The sequence below is a fragment of the Silene latifolia genome, chromosome 2 (assembly GCF_048544455.1).
Source record: "Silene latifolia isolate original U9 population chromosome 2, ASM4854445v1, whole genome shotgun sequence".
Classification (NCBI taxonomy): domain Eukaryota; kingdom Viridiplantae; phylum Streptophyta; class Magnoliopsida; order Caryophyllales; family Caryophyllaceae; genus Silene; species Silene latifolia.
Window position 1 is genome coordinate 198,342,149 of NC_133527.1, and position 13,879 is coordinate 198,356,027.

General features: G+C 44.1%; 1 protein-coding gene across 1 annotated transcript; it reads left to right on the forward strand.

Moving 5' to 3' along the window:
- Positions 1–10,033: 10,033 nt before the first annotated feature.
- On the forward strand, positions 10,034–11,595 carry LOC141632684 (CBL-interacting serine/threonine-protein kinase 4-like). The gene has a single exon (XM_074445207.1). The coding sequence runs from the start codon at positions 10,078–10,080 to the stop codon at positions 11,437–11,439; it is 1,362 nt and encodes a 453-aa protein (XP_074301308.1). The 5' UTR covers positions 10,034–10,077; the 3' UTR covers positions 11,440–11,595.
- Positions 11,596–13,879: the final 2,284 nt, after the last annotated feature.

The window sequence follows — 13,879 nt, forward strand, 5'->3', positions numbered from 1 at the left end:
TAGTATATTAGTAAGCATCATGGAGTTGTCATTCCTCATAGTTTGACAAGAAAAAGGAACATAGATCGGATGTACTACCTCCAACCTTTTTATTTTTGAGCACATATGTATATTTTTCGAGCTTATTACCTCAAACTTTATTTGTTTTTGAGCATATGTATATATTTTTTTTGAGCTTATTAAAATTTATAAGTTAGATTTTAATTTTTTTTCCTTCAAAACTCAAATTTTACTAAATTTATATGTAATGTTTTTGAGTTTTATTGTAATTTTTTAGAGCTTAATGTTTAAATGAATAAACTCAAAAACTTTATAGTAAAACTCAGAATTTTTAAAATAAAACTCAAAATTTTTATTATAATGCTCGGAAACTAATAAATTGGTGGTAATACATCAGATGTATAATCCACCTACTGTAGTTTGACTCTTCCATAATTGGAATAATCAATCTTTATTAGCTTCATCCTACATGCATGTAACTATTGTAAGGAACAAACAAGTTATTGATTACTAGATCATAAGTCAAACGGGTTGGGTGTGTCGGATCAAACGAGTGACGGGTCGTGTCTGAATACGGGTCCGTTATAAAAGGAGACTAGAAATAATCCCCATTCTCCTTTGTCGGTCCCCTAAACTCCAGTAAGTGGATTATACATCTGATGTAGTACATCAGATGGTATAGTTTTTGAGCATTAAGATAAAGTTTTTGAGTTGTAATCTAAAATTTTCGAGTTTTATTATAAAGATTTTGAATTTATTTACTTAAACTTTAATCTCAAAAAGTTACATTATAACTCAAAAATATTACATACAATCTCAAAAAAATTTGATTTTTGACATCATAAAACTAAAATCTAATTTATAAACTCTATAGTACTAAGTATGATATGTAGTACATCTGATGTACAGTCCTTTTTCTCCCTAAACTCCTTAACCTCTTATACTTCCTTCCAATGAATTGTAGACGTTTGCTTTATACACGTAAATCAATGCTCGTTTTATTTGTCCCATATATTTAGTTACATATTGCTAAAAATTATAAAAAAATGATATTCATAATCTACTTGGTAACACAATTTAAACAAGATCTCACATAATTAATCTTTTATGTTCTATATTAGAAGTTACATTGAAGATTCTCCCCCTTATGAATAATACCTAAAAAGCAAATGTATACAATTCAATGGATCGGAGAAACTAATACTCCCTCCAATCCAATCCAAACTACCCATTTGACTTTTCACGGTCTACGAAACGACACTTTGACCCCGTTTTTCATCATTTGTATATTGTTTTTTTGTGTCGAAATTATAATTTTTCGAAACCTCTTTTTATAACAAACGTAGATATGTCAATTTTATGTGTAATTTTTAAAAAATTGATTAAACATAATTGATGTCAAAATTTAACAAGGCTGGCTTTAAAAAGTGATGGGGCATATTCTGCACCGCTGACCAAGTCAACATATTGAGCAAGGTCAAGGGTATCCACAGCAAAGTCAACGACTCAGAGAGTCTAGCCGATGCAACCCATCGGCCTGTCACCTGGGTCTCGGCCTGGCAACCCGCCAGCCGGGGCACATATCCGCGTACTCATATCCAAGACCCCTCGGCCGGCCTGCCATGGGTCCATCGGCCGAGGGTAGAACGGTCTTTTCCACCTGCTAGCCACTTGGCCACTACGCGACAAAAGGTGAAAGTCTATAAATACTCCTCAACCTTCATTGAGGAAAGGATCCACGATTGAACCTAATAATCACTATTCATCTGGTAATATCCTCCTTATCTCTCTACATTATACTCTTAGCCAAGTAACAACAACTTACCTCTCTAAGTTAAACTGACTTGAGCGTCGGAGTGAGTACGCTCGGCCAAAGCCGAGCCCTCAGTTTGTTCATCCTTTCAGGAGACCGCTAGGAGGATTCAAGCAAAGACATCATTCTACGAGCTACGAGTGGTAACAAATATCTGCTCTGGAATTACACCCGGAACAATTGGCGCCGTCTGTGGGGAAAAGACACTAGAAGCTAGTCACATTCATTCCCAAACAAAAATAAATAAACACGAAAACCCACCCCAAAAGCTAAGAAGATGTCAAAACAACAAGAGGTATTCGTAAATGACGAAACCGAACTACACCAAGATGATACTTACCACCATTCTGGAGTTGTGCAGCCCTCCACCGACGGAGTAATCCAACCGGAATTCGGGATGCCAAATATACCAGACACGCCGCTGCCCACCAACCAGGTCACCATCATGGGACATGTGGTTGACACAGCAAAACTCAAGATGCTCCTGGACTTAATTGGGAGTACGTCAGCTCACACTGTCACGCCGACAAGAGCGGCGGAAACCGTCCAGGAAACCAGAGCCAAAAACGTGACTCCGAGAAATTTGAACGGAGCGCTGGGAGAAGCCGACCATACCAAGACGCCGGAGGAGCCCAAAGTGGACGTGGTAGACCTAAGTCCTTCTCGCACTCGTGAAAGGACAGCGTCGCCGCAGCACCGACGAGGCACACCCCGGAGGAACCAGAGAAGTCCGACTCAGCAGAGTCGGAGAAGAAGCCCGAGTCGGAGAAGGAGTCCTTCCCGCTACGAGGAGAGGAGTCGGACTAGGAATACGAGGAGCCGATCGCCGCGTGTCATTCGACACGTGGTCAGACAGCCCCTCAGTGCTTACGTCCTTGAAACCGCCGTGCCAACCAAACTAAAGTTGCCGGCGATCACATACAAAGGAGATAGTGACCCAACCGACCACGCCGAGGCTTTTGAGTCTTACATGTCGGTATGGGAGCAGCCCGATGAGGTCTGGTGCCGAGTCTTCCCAACAACTCTGCATGGGATGGCTCAAAATTGGTACAAGGGGCTTCCCGACGGTTCGGTAGACTGTTTCGCCGACCTAAGAGACGCCTTCGTAGCCCAGTACTCTTGCAACAAAAGAAGGGTCGTGGAGACGTCGGACCTCCTAACTATCAAACAGGAGGAGGGCGAGTCTCTACGAAGCTATGTGAAGAGGTTCGACGGCAAGGTTCAGCAGATTCGGGAGATCAATCCCGAATCGGCGGCTTCGCAGATCGATGAAAGGCCTCCCAAGGGGAGACTTAAAAGACGAGCTCATCAAGTACGGGGGTTTGGGCCTAGATGCCGCTAGGAAGATGGCCGATCAGGCCATCAAGGTAGAAGACTACCACAAGACCTGGGTAGGCCCCAACGAGGCCGAGCCCTCAGAAAAGAAGAGCCGTCGGGATGACAACCTGGATGAAAGACGACGTGACAATAACGGGTCACGGTCCGATGAGAGACGCCGTGACAATAATAGGTCACGGTCTGACAGATCTGCAAGGAAACAGGACTCGACGGGCGCCGGGGGGAGTTCGGGAACGTTTTACCAAAGACATTACCATGATAAAACCCCTCTGGTCGTAACGGCCGCCGAGGTCTTCGCCCTGAGCAAAAAGGAGGGCCAGACATGGGAAAGGCCCCCCAAGCCAAAGGGGGACGGTGACACGAGCCGATCGTGAGTACCACGGCCACACCGGTCACCTCACTGACAACTGCCGGCACCTGAAGAATGCCATTGAGGAGCTGATCCGGAAGGGGAGCCTCGGCAAGTATGTTGCCAAAGGCCAAAATACTGACGCCAGCGGTTCAGATAAGAAATCCGTTTTTCAACGGATATGAGTGATCCATGTAGTCATCGGAGGTAACGAGAACGGTGGGTCAGCTCATGGGCACAAACGGCACCTGAACGAGCTGTATCAGGCCATCAACTTTGTGCCCAACACAGCGACCCCCGCTTCCAACATTCCCGATATGACTATTGGAGGGAAGGACTACGAGGGAGTCATCGCCCCTCACAGCGACCCACTCGTAGTCAACTTGGACATATCCAACCACCTGGTGAAGAGGTGTCTGATTGACACAGGCGCCTACACGAACATCATGTTCAGGGAGTGCTTCCACAGCCTCGGCCTGAGAATCAAGGACTTGAGCCCCTGCACCAATCCACTGTACAGCTTCTCCGGGGCTGGCCTGGTCCCCCTGGGTTCAATCAGACTACCGGTGATGTTCGGCGAGGGGAATGCGGCTAGGAATGTCCTAGCCGAGTTCGTAGTCATTGACGGCTCGTCCGCCTACAACGTTCTCATAGGCCGAGTCACTCTGAGCGAGGCCGACGCGGTGATGTCCATCCGGGCTCTAACACTTATGTATGTCTCGGACCGGGGGGAAGCGCATAAGCTCGTCTCCAAGGACGAAATGGTCAACGTCCAAATATCTGCCAGAGGATGCAACATGCAATCCCTCAAAGTGGCAAAGCAGTCAGAGAGGGGGAAAAGCTCATCCTTACAACAGGAGGGCGACCTCATGGACGCGACTGACGGCTGACAGAGAAGGAGCGCCCCTAATGAGGCATTAGGAAACTGGTAGACCTTGTATAGCGGCGGAGGTGTCCAAAACAGCTGTGGGCACCCCGACGCATGTTTATGTCTAATGTAAAATCGACCAAGTCTTCCATCAAAATGTTCATTTTTCAGGCTAGTCACTAGCAGGAAGCAGACGCCGGCTCACACTGTCATACCGACAAGAGCGGCAGTCTCCATCAAGAAATAAGCGCCGTCGCAGTCACCTAAAGTAGTAGACGTGACGGCAGTCACCCCCAGAGGTGTGGCGCCGTCGCAGTCACTCCAAATGGTAGACGCCACGTAACACGCTATGAAGAAACAGACGCCGGCTCACACTGTCATACCGACAAGAGCGGCAGTCTCCATCAAGAAATAAGCGCCGTCGCAGTCACCTAAAGTAGTAGACGTAACGGCAGTCACCCCCAGAGGTGTGGCGCCGTCACAGTCACTCCAAATGGTAGACGCCACGTAACACGCTATGAAGAAACAGACGCCGGCTCACACTGTCATACCGACAAGAGCGGCAATCACCCTCAGAAAGCAGACACCGCGACAGTCGCGGCCAGCACGGTTGATACTCGCAAAAACAATCAAAATGCCTTCGAAACGTTAAACACAGTTGAGATACGTACTCTAAACTGCCTCGGCCAAATCGAGGCGGAAACAAAAGGAGACGCTCAATTAATAACGTAAGGGTCACTCAGACAAAAACGAGAAAAGACCTCGGCCAAGCCAGAGGCAAAGTGAAAACGCTAAGTACAGTTTAGACACTCAACTATTAGCGCAAGGAAAAGAAATAAGGTGAAGCCCTCGGCCAAGCCGAAGGCAAAAGAAACGAACTCTTATTAAAAATGATAACAGGTTACAGGTGAAGAGAATACAGACGACGGCCGTCCCCATAGGGATAAGCCAAAACACCACCTACCAAAGTTGTACAAAATACAAGGAAAGAAAAGCAAAAGGTTACAAATATGTCATTTGGAGCGCCAAAAGATGGCAGGAGGGAAGGGCTTAATAATTGGCTCCCGAACAGCTGAAGCTATCCGAGACGCCGGGTGAGCCTGGTGACAACCGCCCGTCTCCCTACGCCTGTTGCTGCTTGCCATCATCAGCGGTAGCCGCATCTTCTTCAATGGGCAACCCAGCGGTTTTCCTAGCAGCCTCAGTTTCAGCAGCCTCAGCCTTAGCCTCGGCAGCATCAGCTGCCCTCATTTTCTCGGCCTCCTCCTTGGCCGCCTTAGCCTTCTCAGCAAGGGCCGCTTTCTCCGCGGCCGCCTCCTTCGCTGCCTTCACCCTCACCGTCTCCTTGGCTTTCTCCGCCACTGCCTTCTCCTTAGCTTCGAGCTTGTCATCAAGCAGCTCGTCAAATTTGCCCCACGGAAAGGAACCATCAAGAGGGAAGAGCTCCCCGATCACTTCCCTGGCGGCTTCTTCGGCCAAATCCCGGAATTCGGCGCACAGTTTAGGGAGCATGACGGATTGGAGCATCTCAATGTCCTCCTCCTTTTGCCTAATGATGGCCTCTTTGCTCCGAATCACCTCCGCCTGTGCCTTAAACAGGTCCCTGGATTCGTTCCTCTGCTGGAGATAGAGGTCGGCATGCCTCTGAACAAGGTTACACTTCTCCAAAGCAGCCTTCGCAGCCTTCGGGCCGCCGCAGCCTCGGCCTTGGCTCTCTCAAAGAAGGACCACCTTTTCGGCGTCCTCCCCGAGTTTTCTCTCGCCCAAGAGCGCCTTCTCAAAGCATCTCCCCTAAGCCTCTCGCTCATTGAGGAGATCCGGCTTCGCCGACGCGGCCACCGCTTAGTGGCATTACGCTCAAAAACAGCTTGAGCCACGGCTTTCTCTCGCTCTATGATACGAGCACCGTAATCACGTTCCACCTCGCCGGCTCCTTAATCGCCTTCGTGCCTTCCTCTATAAGCTGGGAGACGGAAGCCTTCTGGGATGAAGGGACAGTGGTGACACTTTGATTACCAGCCTGCAGCTGGGAGAGGGAAGCCTTCTGGGATGAAGAGTTAACGGTGACGCCTTGATCACCAGCCTCCACTTGCTTCCCAATAAGAGCGAAAGCCGACAGCGGCTGGTCTACAAAAATTTAATAAAGGCATCAGTATCAACATGTATCGACATATCAGAAAGCCTGTCATCAGGAGCACCTAATGACCCGGCTAAATTTGAGCCACAGGATAGATAGGTACCATGCTTGGCCTTCTTGGCCGGATGAGGCACTTCCTTGCCAGCGGTAGAGGCTGTCTCCTTCCTCTTACGGATAAGGGGAGATTCCTCCGCATCAGAGTCCCCCTCATCAGGAATATCAACAATCTCCACCGTCTCCTTCTTAGGGGGGGGATGGGGGGTGGAACCGGTGTCGACGCCGTCGCCGCCGAAGACTTTGTTTTCCGCGTCCGACGCACTACGCCGCTAACCACCTTCGCCTGGGCCTCCTCCATGCTCAAGCCCTTCAGCCGTTGTTCCATAAGATCATTCGGCGACGTCCTGCGGTCATGGGCTAGAGCCTTGGGATGCAAGTTAGCAACGGTTTTATCTTTGTGCAGCCCTATTCTCCGGAGGATATCCTCAGACAGGTCCGGTCCAAAGTGGTCTGCGAAAGAAACAAAGCAAGAGTTAAGTAGAGGAAATAAATCGAAGTTCGAGAAACAGGAACATTGAGAGCGGTGATGGGCCTCACACCGACCCCACTCACCCTGTGCTAGGGCCGGTATGAGGCCGACATGGCAGAGCGGCTCATCCTGAAGAATGATCTGCGTCGGGGGAATCCATCTTTTCGGCACCCCACTCTTGTCCACCTCAAAAGCCTCATCGCGCCTTCTCATCCTCCTTAAGAGGGACCTTGTTTGGCATCCATTTTAAGCTTCTTCCGGGTGACCCATCTGTCATGCTCCGCCTTAGTCTCACACCGCAAATTAACTTGGTGCTGGAAGGAGCGGGGCAGCGGATAGTCATCCGGCACCTTAACGTACACCCACCGACCTTGCCAGTCCTTGCAAGAAGAAAGTTTGTCAACGGAGACATAACCCTGCTCCATTTGCACACTGTACCATCCGACGCGGCCAGAGAATGATGGTTTGAGATGATGAAGCCGGCGGAATAAATTCACCGTTGGGGCCTCTCCCTTGAAAAGACAGAGCCAGACAAAGCCGATTATGGTCCTCATAGCCAACGGGTGCAGTTGGGCAACGGCAACGTTCATGGCTCTAATAATGGCCATAACTTACCCATTCAGCGGAAACCGGAGCCCGTACTCCAAATGCCGCATGTATACGCCGGTGTAGCCCGGTGGAGGGCAACAGACGGCCTGACCCTCCTCATGGATAACAATTTTGTATCCCCTACCAAAGAAAAAATGGCCCTCGAAAAATTTCTCGCCGGAACAACTGGCGAGCTTATGAGTCCAAGCACGGTCAAGACGGACCTTACAGGCGTCGCCGTGATCCATAACGTACTGCCTCCCCTCATTAGGACGAGGCCTTTCCACATCATCACCGAAATCATCACCAAAATCACCGACATCATCATCGTCCTCCCATTCCTCCAAAATTTGAGGATCAACTTCAGGAGAAGGAGACCTAGGGCCCCCCGACGCAGGTTTACTAGGTCCAGCATCAGCAGAAGACATGTTTGCAACAATTACTAACGAAATAAAAGAGAATTTGTTTGTTTACCTTAAAGAAAAACACTCGCCGGATCAGAGACTCTGAAGATTAGAAGAAAAGGAAGCCCTTGAAAGTTTAGAGAGATGAAGATTTTGGAGAAAATTTGAGAAAATGAAATTGGTGGCCAAAATCACGGAATAACTGCCCTATTTATAGGGAAAAGCCCATGAAGAAGGATCAATCAGGGCACAGCCCATAAAGCGTCGCCAATCGGCAACGTACACGTGTCGGACATGCAACCACGGAATGTCAATCGTTGCAACAGTTGAACGTCAATCAATGCAACAAGAACAAGCGTCTTCAACACGCCCATTCACATCTCTTCGCCTGTTCATCTTCCTCAACAAATTCCTAGGTATCCGCTCTCCGCCGCCACATGATCAACCAAGCTATGAAGCACGGCCGGGGGCAATCAAAAACAACCGGCACTCTCAACCCTGGTCTCGGCCAGCGTCACCTTCTTTTCCACATCGGATGCCCCTTACGCATCCATGTGGAGGGGGGATATGGTACGGCCTAACAAGAACCAGGCCGAGATAGAAGAAACCGAAGAAGCCGATACAGTAGAAGAAGCCGATGCAGAAACATTTTCAGAAATTACTTATGCAGAATATACGCTCAACACACATCGGAGCCCATACCACGGCATAGACTACGCTGGGGGCAAATTGATGGGGCATATTCTGCACCGCTGACCAAGTCAACATATTGAGCAAGGTCAAGGGTATCCACAGCAAAGTCAACGACTCAGAGAGTCTAGCCGATGCAACCCATCGGCCTGTCACCTGGGTCTCGGCCTGGCAACCCGCCAGCCGGGGCACATATCCGCGTACTCATATCCAAGACCCCTCGGCCGGCCTGCCATGGGTCCATCGGCCGAGGGTAGAACGGTCTTTTCCACCTGCTAGCCACTTGGCCACTACGCGACAAAAGGTGAAAGTCTATAAATACTCCTCAACCTTCATTGAGGAAAGGATCCACGATTGAACCTAATAATCACTATTCATCTGGTAATATCCTCCTTATCTCTCTACATTATACTCTTAGCCAAGTAACAACAACTTACCTCTCTAAGTTAAACTGACTTGAGCGTCGGAGTGAGTACGCTCGGCCAAAGCCGAGCCCTCAGTTTGTTCATCCTTTCAGGAGACCGCTAGGAGGATTCAAGCAAAGACATCATTCTACGAGCTACGAGTGGTAACAAATATCTGCTCTGGAATTACACCCGGAACAAAAAGTAAATGTGTAGTTTGGATTGGATTGGAGGGAGTACGTATTAAAGAATCAATAAGTCTCGCTTGTGACGGGTATATCCGTCACAAACTTGTAACGGGTCAAATATCACTCACATGGGTAGATAAGACAAATGTAAGAAATGCCCAGGAATCACAAATAACTTGTCTTTATCCAACCAAGTGGATTTCATTTGGCCCGTCACAAGTTTGTGACGGACAGTATCCGGCACAAATGAGAATTTGTGTTAAAGAATAGGGTAAATTAAAAATTACTCTTTTTTAAAATCTAGTTTTTTAAAATTACTTCTTTATATAATTTTTTCCTAAAATTACTCCATTAAAATGCACTTTTATCAAAAAATTGCTTCAAAACTTCAATTTAGCTCACCTATTCCGTCTGCTATTGAACTTATACTCCATTGTTATACGTTTCAAAGTATAAATAGGTTAAGTCACAAACGGAATAAGTTTATAAAACGAAAAAAAAAAAAAAAAATACCTTCAAGTTAGAGTTTTGAAACAATTTTAGGAAAAAATTATATAAAAGAGTTATTTTAAAAAATTAGATTTTAAAAGGGAATAACTTTTAATTTACTCAAAAAAATATTAGCAGAATATTTTAGAGAATATGGAGATATTTATCTTATAATATCGTCTAGAGAATATATTCTCTAACAATAGGGTTTGTTCGGTCCAAATCCCATATACATTCCCCCTCACTTCCCCTTACTTCACAATTCCAATCAAACCCCAATTCAATGGCGGCGGCAGCTGCTTCCGCCGCTGATGATGCAACAGCAATACAACCACCACCACCACCACCCGACCCCACCTCCCCTAAAACCGTGTTAGGCCGATACCAACTCGGCCGCGTATTAGGTCGGGGCAGCTTTGCCAAAGTCTACTACGCCCGCTCCCTCTCCGACCACAAATCAGTCGCAATTAAAGTCATCGACAAGCTCAAAACAAACCCTTCTATCCACCCAAAGATCATCGGCGAAGTCGCCGCTATGCGGCGCCTTGATCACCCCAACATTCTCCGTATTCACGAGGTTATGGCTACGAAACACAAGATTTATTTAGTTATGGAACTCGCTAAAGGCGGAGATTTATTCGCTAAATTAACTCGCCGCCCTGATCACCGCTTTCCGGAGCCACTCGCGCGGCGATACTTTCATCAGCTTGTTTCCGCCTTAAATTACTGTCATCGCAATGGGGTGGCCCACCGCGATGTCAAACCCCAGAATTTATTACTTGATGATCAAGCTAACATTAAGATAGCTGATTTCGGCCTTTCCGCTATTGTTCAAACCCCCTTGAATGATTCCGTTCATTTGTTGAAAACAGCGTGTGGGACCCCCGCGTTTGCGGCTCCCGAGATTGTCGGCCGCGCTGGGTATGATGGTAGTAAGGCTGACGTGTGGTCTTGTGGGGTTATATTGTTTGTTCTTTTGTCGGGTTATTTACCGTTTGATGACGGTAATTTGGTGGTTATGTATAGGAGGATGTGTAAGAAGGAATATAGGTTTCCGTCGTGGGTTTCGAAATCCGCTCGAGGATTGATTACCCGGTTATTGGATCCTAACCCGAATACCCGGTTGAGTATTGAAGGGATTATGGAAGATTCTTGGCTTAAGAATCAAGGGATGGTGTACCCTAGAAGTGTGTCCTTAGGTGATATGGCATCTTTGGAGGAAAACAAGACTTCGTCAATGGCGAGTACGAGTACGAGTATGAATGCGTTTGAGATTATATCCATGTCGTCCGGGTTGGATTTATCAGGGTTTTTTGGGAGTGGGGGTGATTATTTTAAGGGGAAGAGGGAAAAGCGGTTTACGTCGAGGGAGTCCAAGGGGGTGGTGGTGGATAAGGTGGCGGAGACAGGATTGAAGTTAGGGTACGAGGTAGAGAGAAGAGGAGAAAAAGGGTTTGGGTCTGTTTGGTTGGGTAAAGGGAGGTTAGTTTTGTCGGTGGCGGTGATTGAGGTGGCAGATGAGGTGGTTTTGGTAGAGGTTAGGGTGGTTGATGGTGGCGGTGTTGGGTGGGACCAGGAAGAGCTTCATTGGGGAGAGCTCAAAATTGGGCTTGCTGATATTGTCGTATCATGGCATGATGAATGAATGAATGAATAAATGGAAATTTTACGAGGTACTCCCTCTGTCTCAGTCAATACTTATAACTTAATATTGTCGTTACCGTACCTAAATTATCTGTACATTCATATACGTTTAATAAATCCAGTACAAGTAGCAATGAAGGAGTAGCATATTGTCGCGGAATTATCGGTCTTCAAATTTTGTTGTACAGTAGATGATAAAGTTAAATATATACCCTCGATGTCTCTCAATCATTTGTTTATCTTTTACTTTATTTTTGTCACGGGTATTTTAAAATAAAGATAAATAAATGCTTAGAACGGAGTAGGGGGTATGAGCTACCGTTATATGCTTATATGCTTACCCTGTTAGCGGCATAGTATCGTGGATACGAATCACCAAATAAAGGCTTCTTCGTTAACCTATATGTAATAATGTAAACATCTAAAGATGAAATTAAGAAAAATTACGAATCATACAAAACTATTTTTTAAATCTTTTATCAAAATAACTTAATTTGAAGTTTTTAATCTGAGCTCTCTAAGGCTCTGTTTGGTAAAACTAATCGAAAAGGATTTGAAAATTTGAAAAAAGAATCGAAAAACCGAAAAGTGATAAGGGTATGGAAATTAGGAACTGATAAGGTAGCTGATTATATACAAAACTGTTTGGCAAACTAACTGAAAAGGTAACTGATTTTGATGAAATGACGTAAAAGGATATGATAATTACTTAATAGTATAAATTTAAGGGGTAAAAACGAAAAATCAAAGCAAATCAGGTACTTGAAATCTCAAATGCTACTCTAGGTAACATTTCATTTCAGGTAGCTTATTTGGTTAAATAAGCTACTTGCCAAACGCGTATAAAAAAAATAAGGTACCTGAAATTTTGGTCAAATAAGCTACTTTGACCAAATCAGGTACCTGAAATGCCTTGCCAAACGGAGCCTAAGTACATTAATAAAACTTTGCATGAATTAATTTTTGATACTTCCGGAATGAATCCGATTTAAACCAAAGAAATTGGAACCATGATACCCTAAAAACAATTTTTTTGTTTAAGACGAGTTTATCGTTTTTAAATAAAATAAAAATGATATAAAAAAATATCACTTTGAATTGGAACCATGCATGCTTGATGACTTTGTATTATCTTTTTGTATTCATTACTCGAGTGACCATGCATGTTTGATCACGCCCTAATAATAATACTACATCTTTGAATCGGACGTACAACCTTTTTCGGTTGCGATGGATTTATAGTCGATGATGCATCATTCAAATCGTGAAATTTCATACATGTGACGAAATTAGTAACCAAATTAACAATCGAACATTGTGATAGATTACTGATATTGTATCGATCTATAGCATATATTATTGATAACATAGTTCATGGAATGACATACTAATTGGGAATGGATTTAGAATCACATACGTGTTAAGATTCGAAGGGGTTAGGGTGGAATTAGAATCATCATTCCAAAAAGCTCCAACCAAGCATTAGAGCTAGATTGTACAGAGTAATTTTTTTTAGGTTAACTAGTGTAGATCCCGCGCAAATGCGCGGTAAATATAGGTTTTTTAATTTTTAGTGTATTAGTTATAAATTTTAGATTTCTATCTCACGAATTTTTATAAAAAATAACTAATATTAAAATTAATCAAAAGAATTGAATAATTCCATGAATTGTGTTTTTTAAGAAAATATTTTAACTACATCAATTTTAAAAAAAAAAAAAAAAACAAAATCGTCACGAATTTAATAATCGGAGATACAATTTTTATGTATAAATTATTTTAAATGGAAAATTAGTTTAATAAATGAAAATCTAATTTGTTTCCATATATAAGTTGAGCACTTTGGAAGGAAAACTTTAGAGACGTTGTATTCTCTTAGTACATAGGACTATAGGAGGATTTATTCTTTTAAAATTTGCACATCATTAATATTTATCAGTTCACTCCATTGTATTTTGATATGAAACAAAAAAAATGAAATGGAAAACTAATAAAAAAATTTATTTAAGTTGTGAATTTTTTTAGTGAATGTTTTTTGTCATGAAGCTAATAGTAAGCATGTGTCAAGTTATTCTCTACAGTAATAATTATTGCATTACTGAAAAATTTAGCAACTTAGGCTCTGTTCTTTTGGACTTAAAGTTGCTGAACTTAACTTAATTTTTCTGAACTTAACTTAATTTTGCTGAACTTAACTTATTTTTGCTGAACTTTTCTGAACTTAATTTTTCGAACTTAATTTTCTTTGAACTTTTCTGAACTTAATTTTGTTGAACTTAATTTTGCTGAATTTTGCTGAACTTAACTTATAATAGCTTAACTTTTCTAAATTAAAATAATCTTACTTAAATTAACTTAATTTAATTTCACTTAATACTACTACTACTGTCTAATAATAATAATAATAATAATAATAATAATAATAATAATAATAATAATAA

Excerpts from the sequence above, each read along its gene's own strand:
- LOC141632684 (XM_074445207.1), top strand. The coding sequence starts at position 10,078 with ATGGCGGCGGCAGCTGCTTCCGCCGCTGATGATGCAACAGCAATACAA.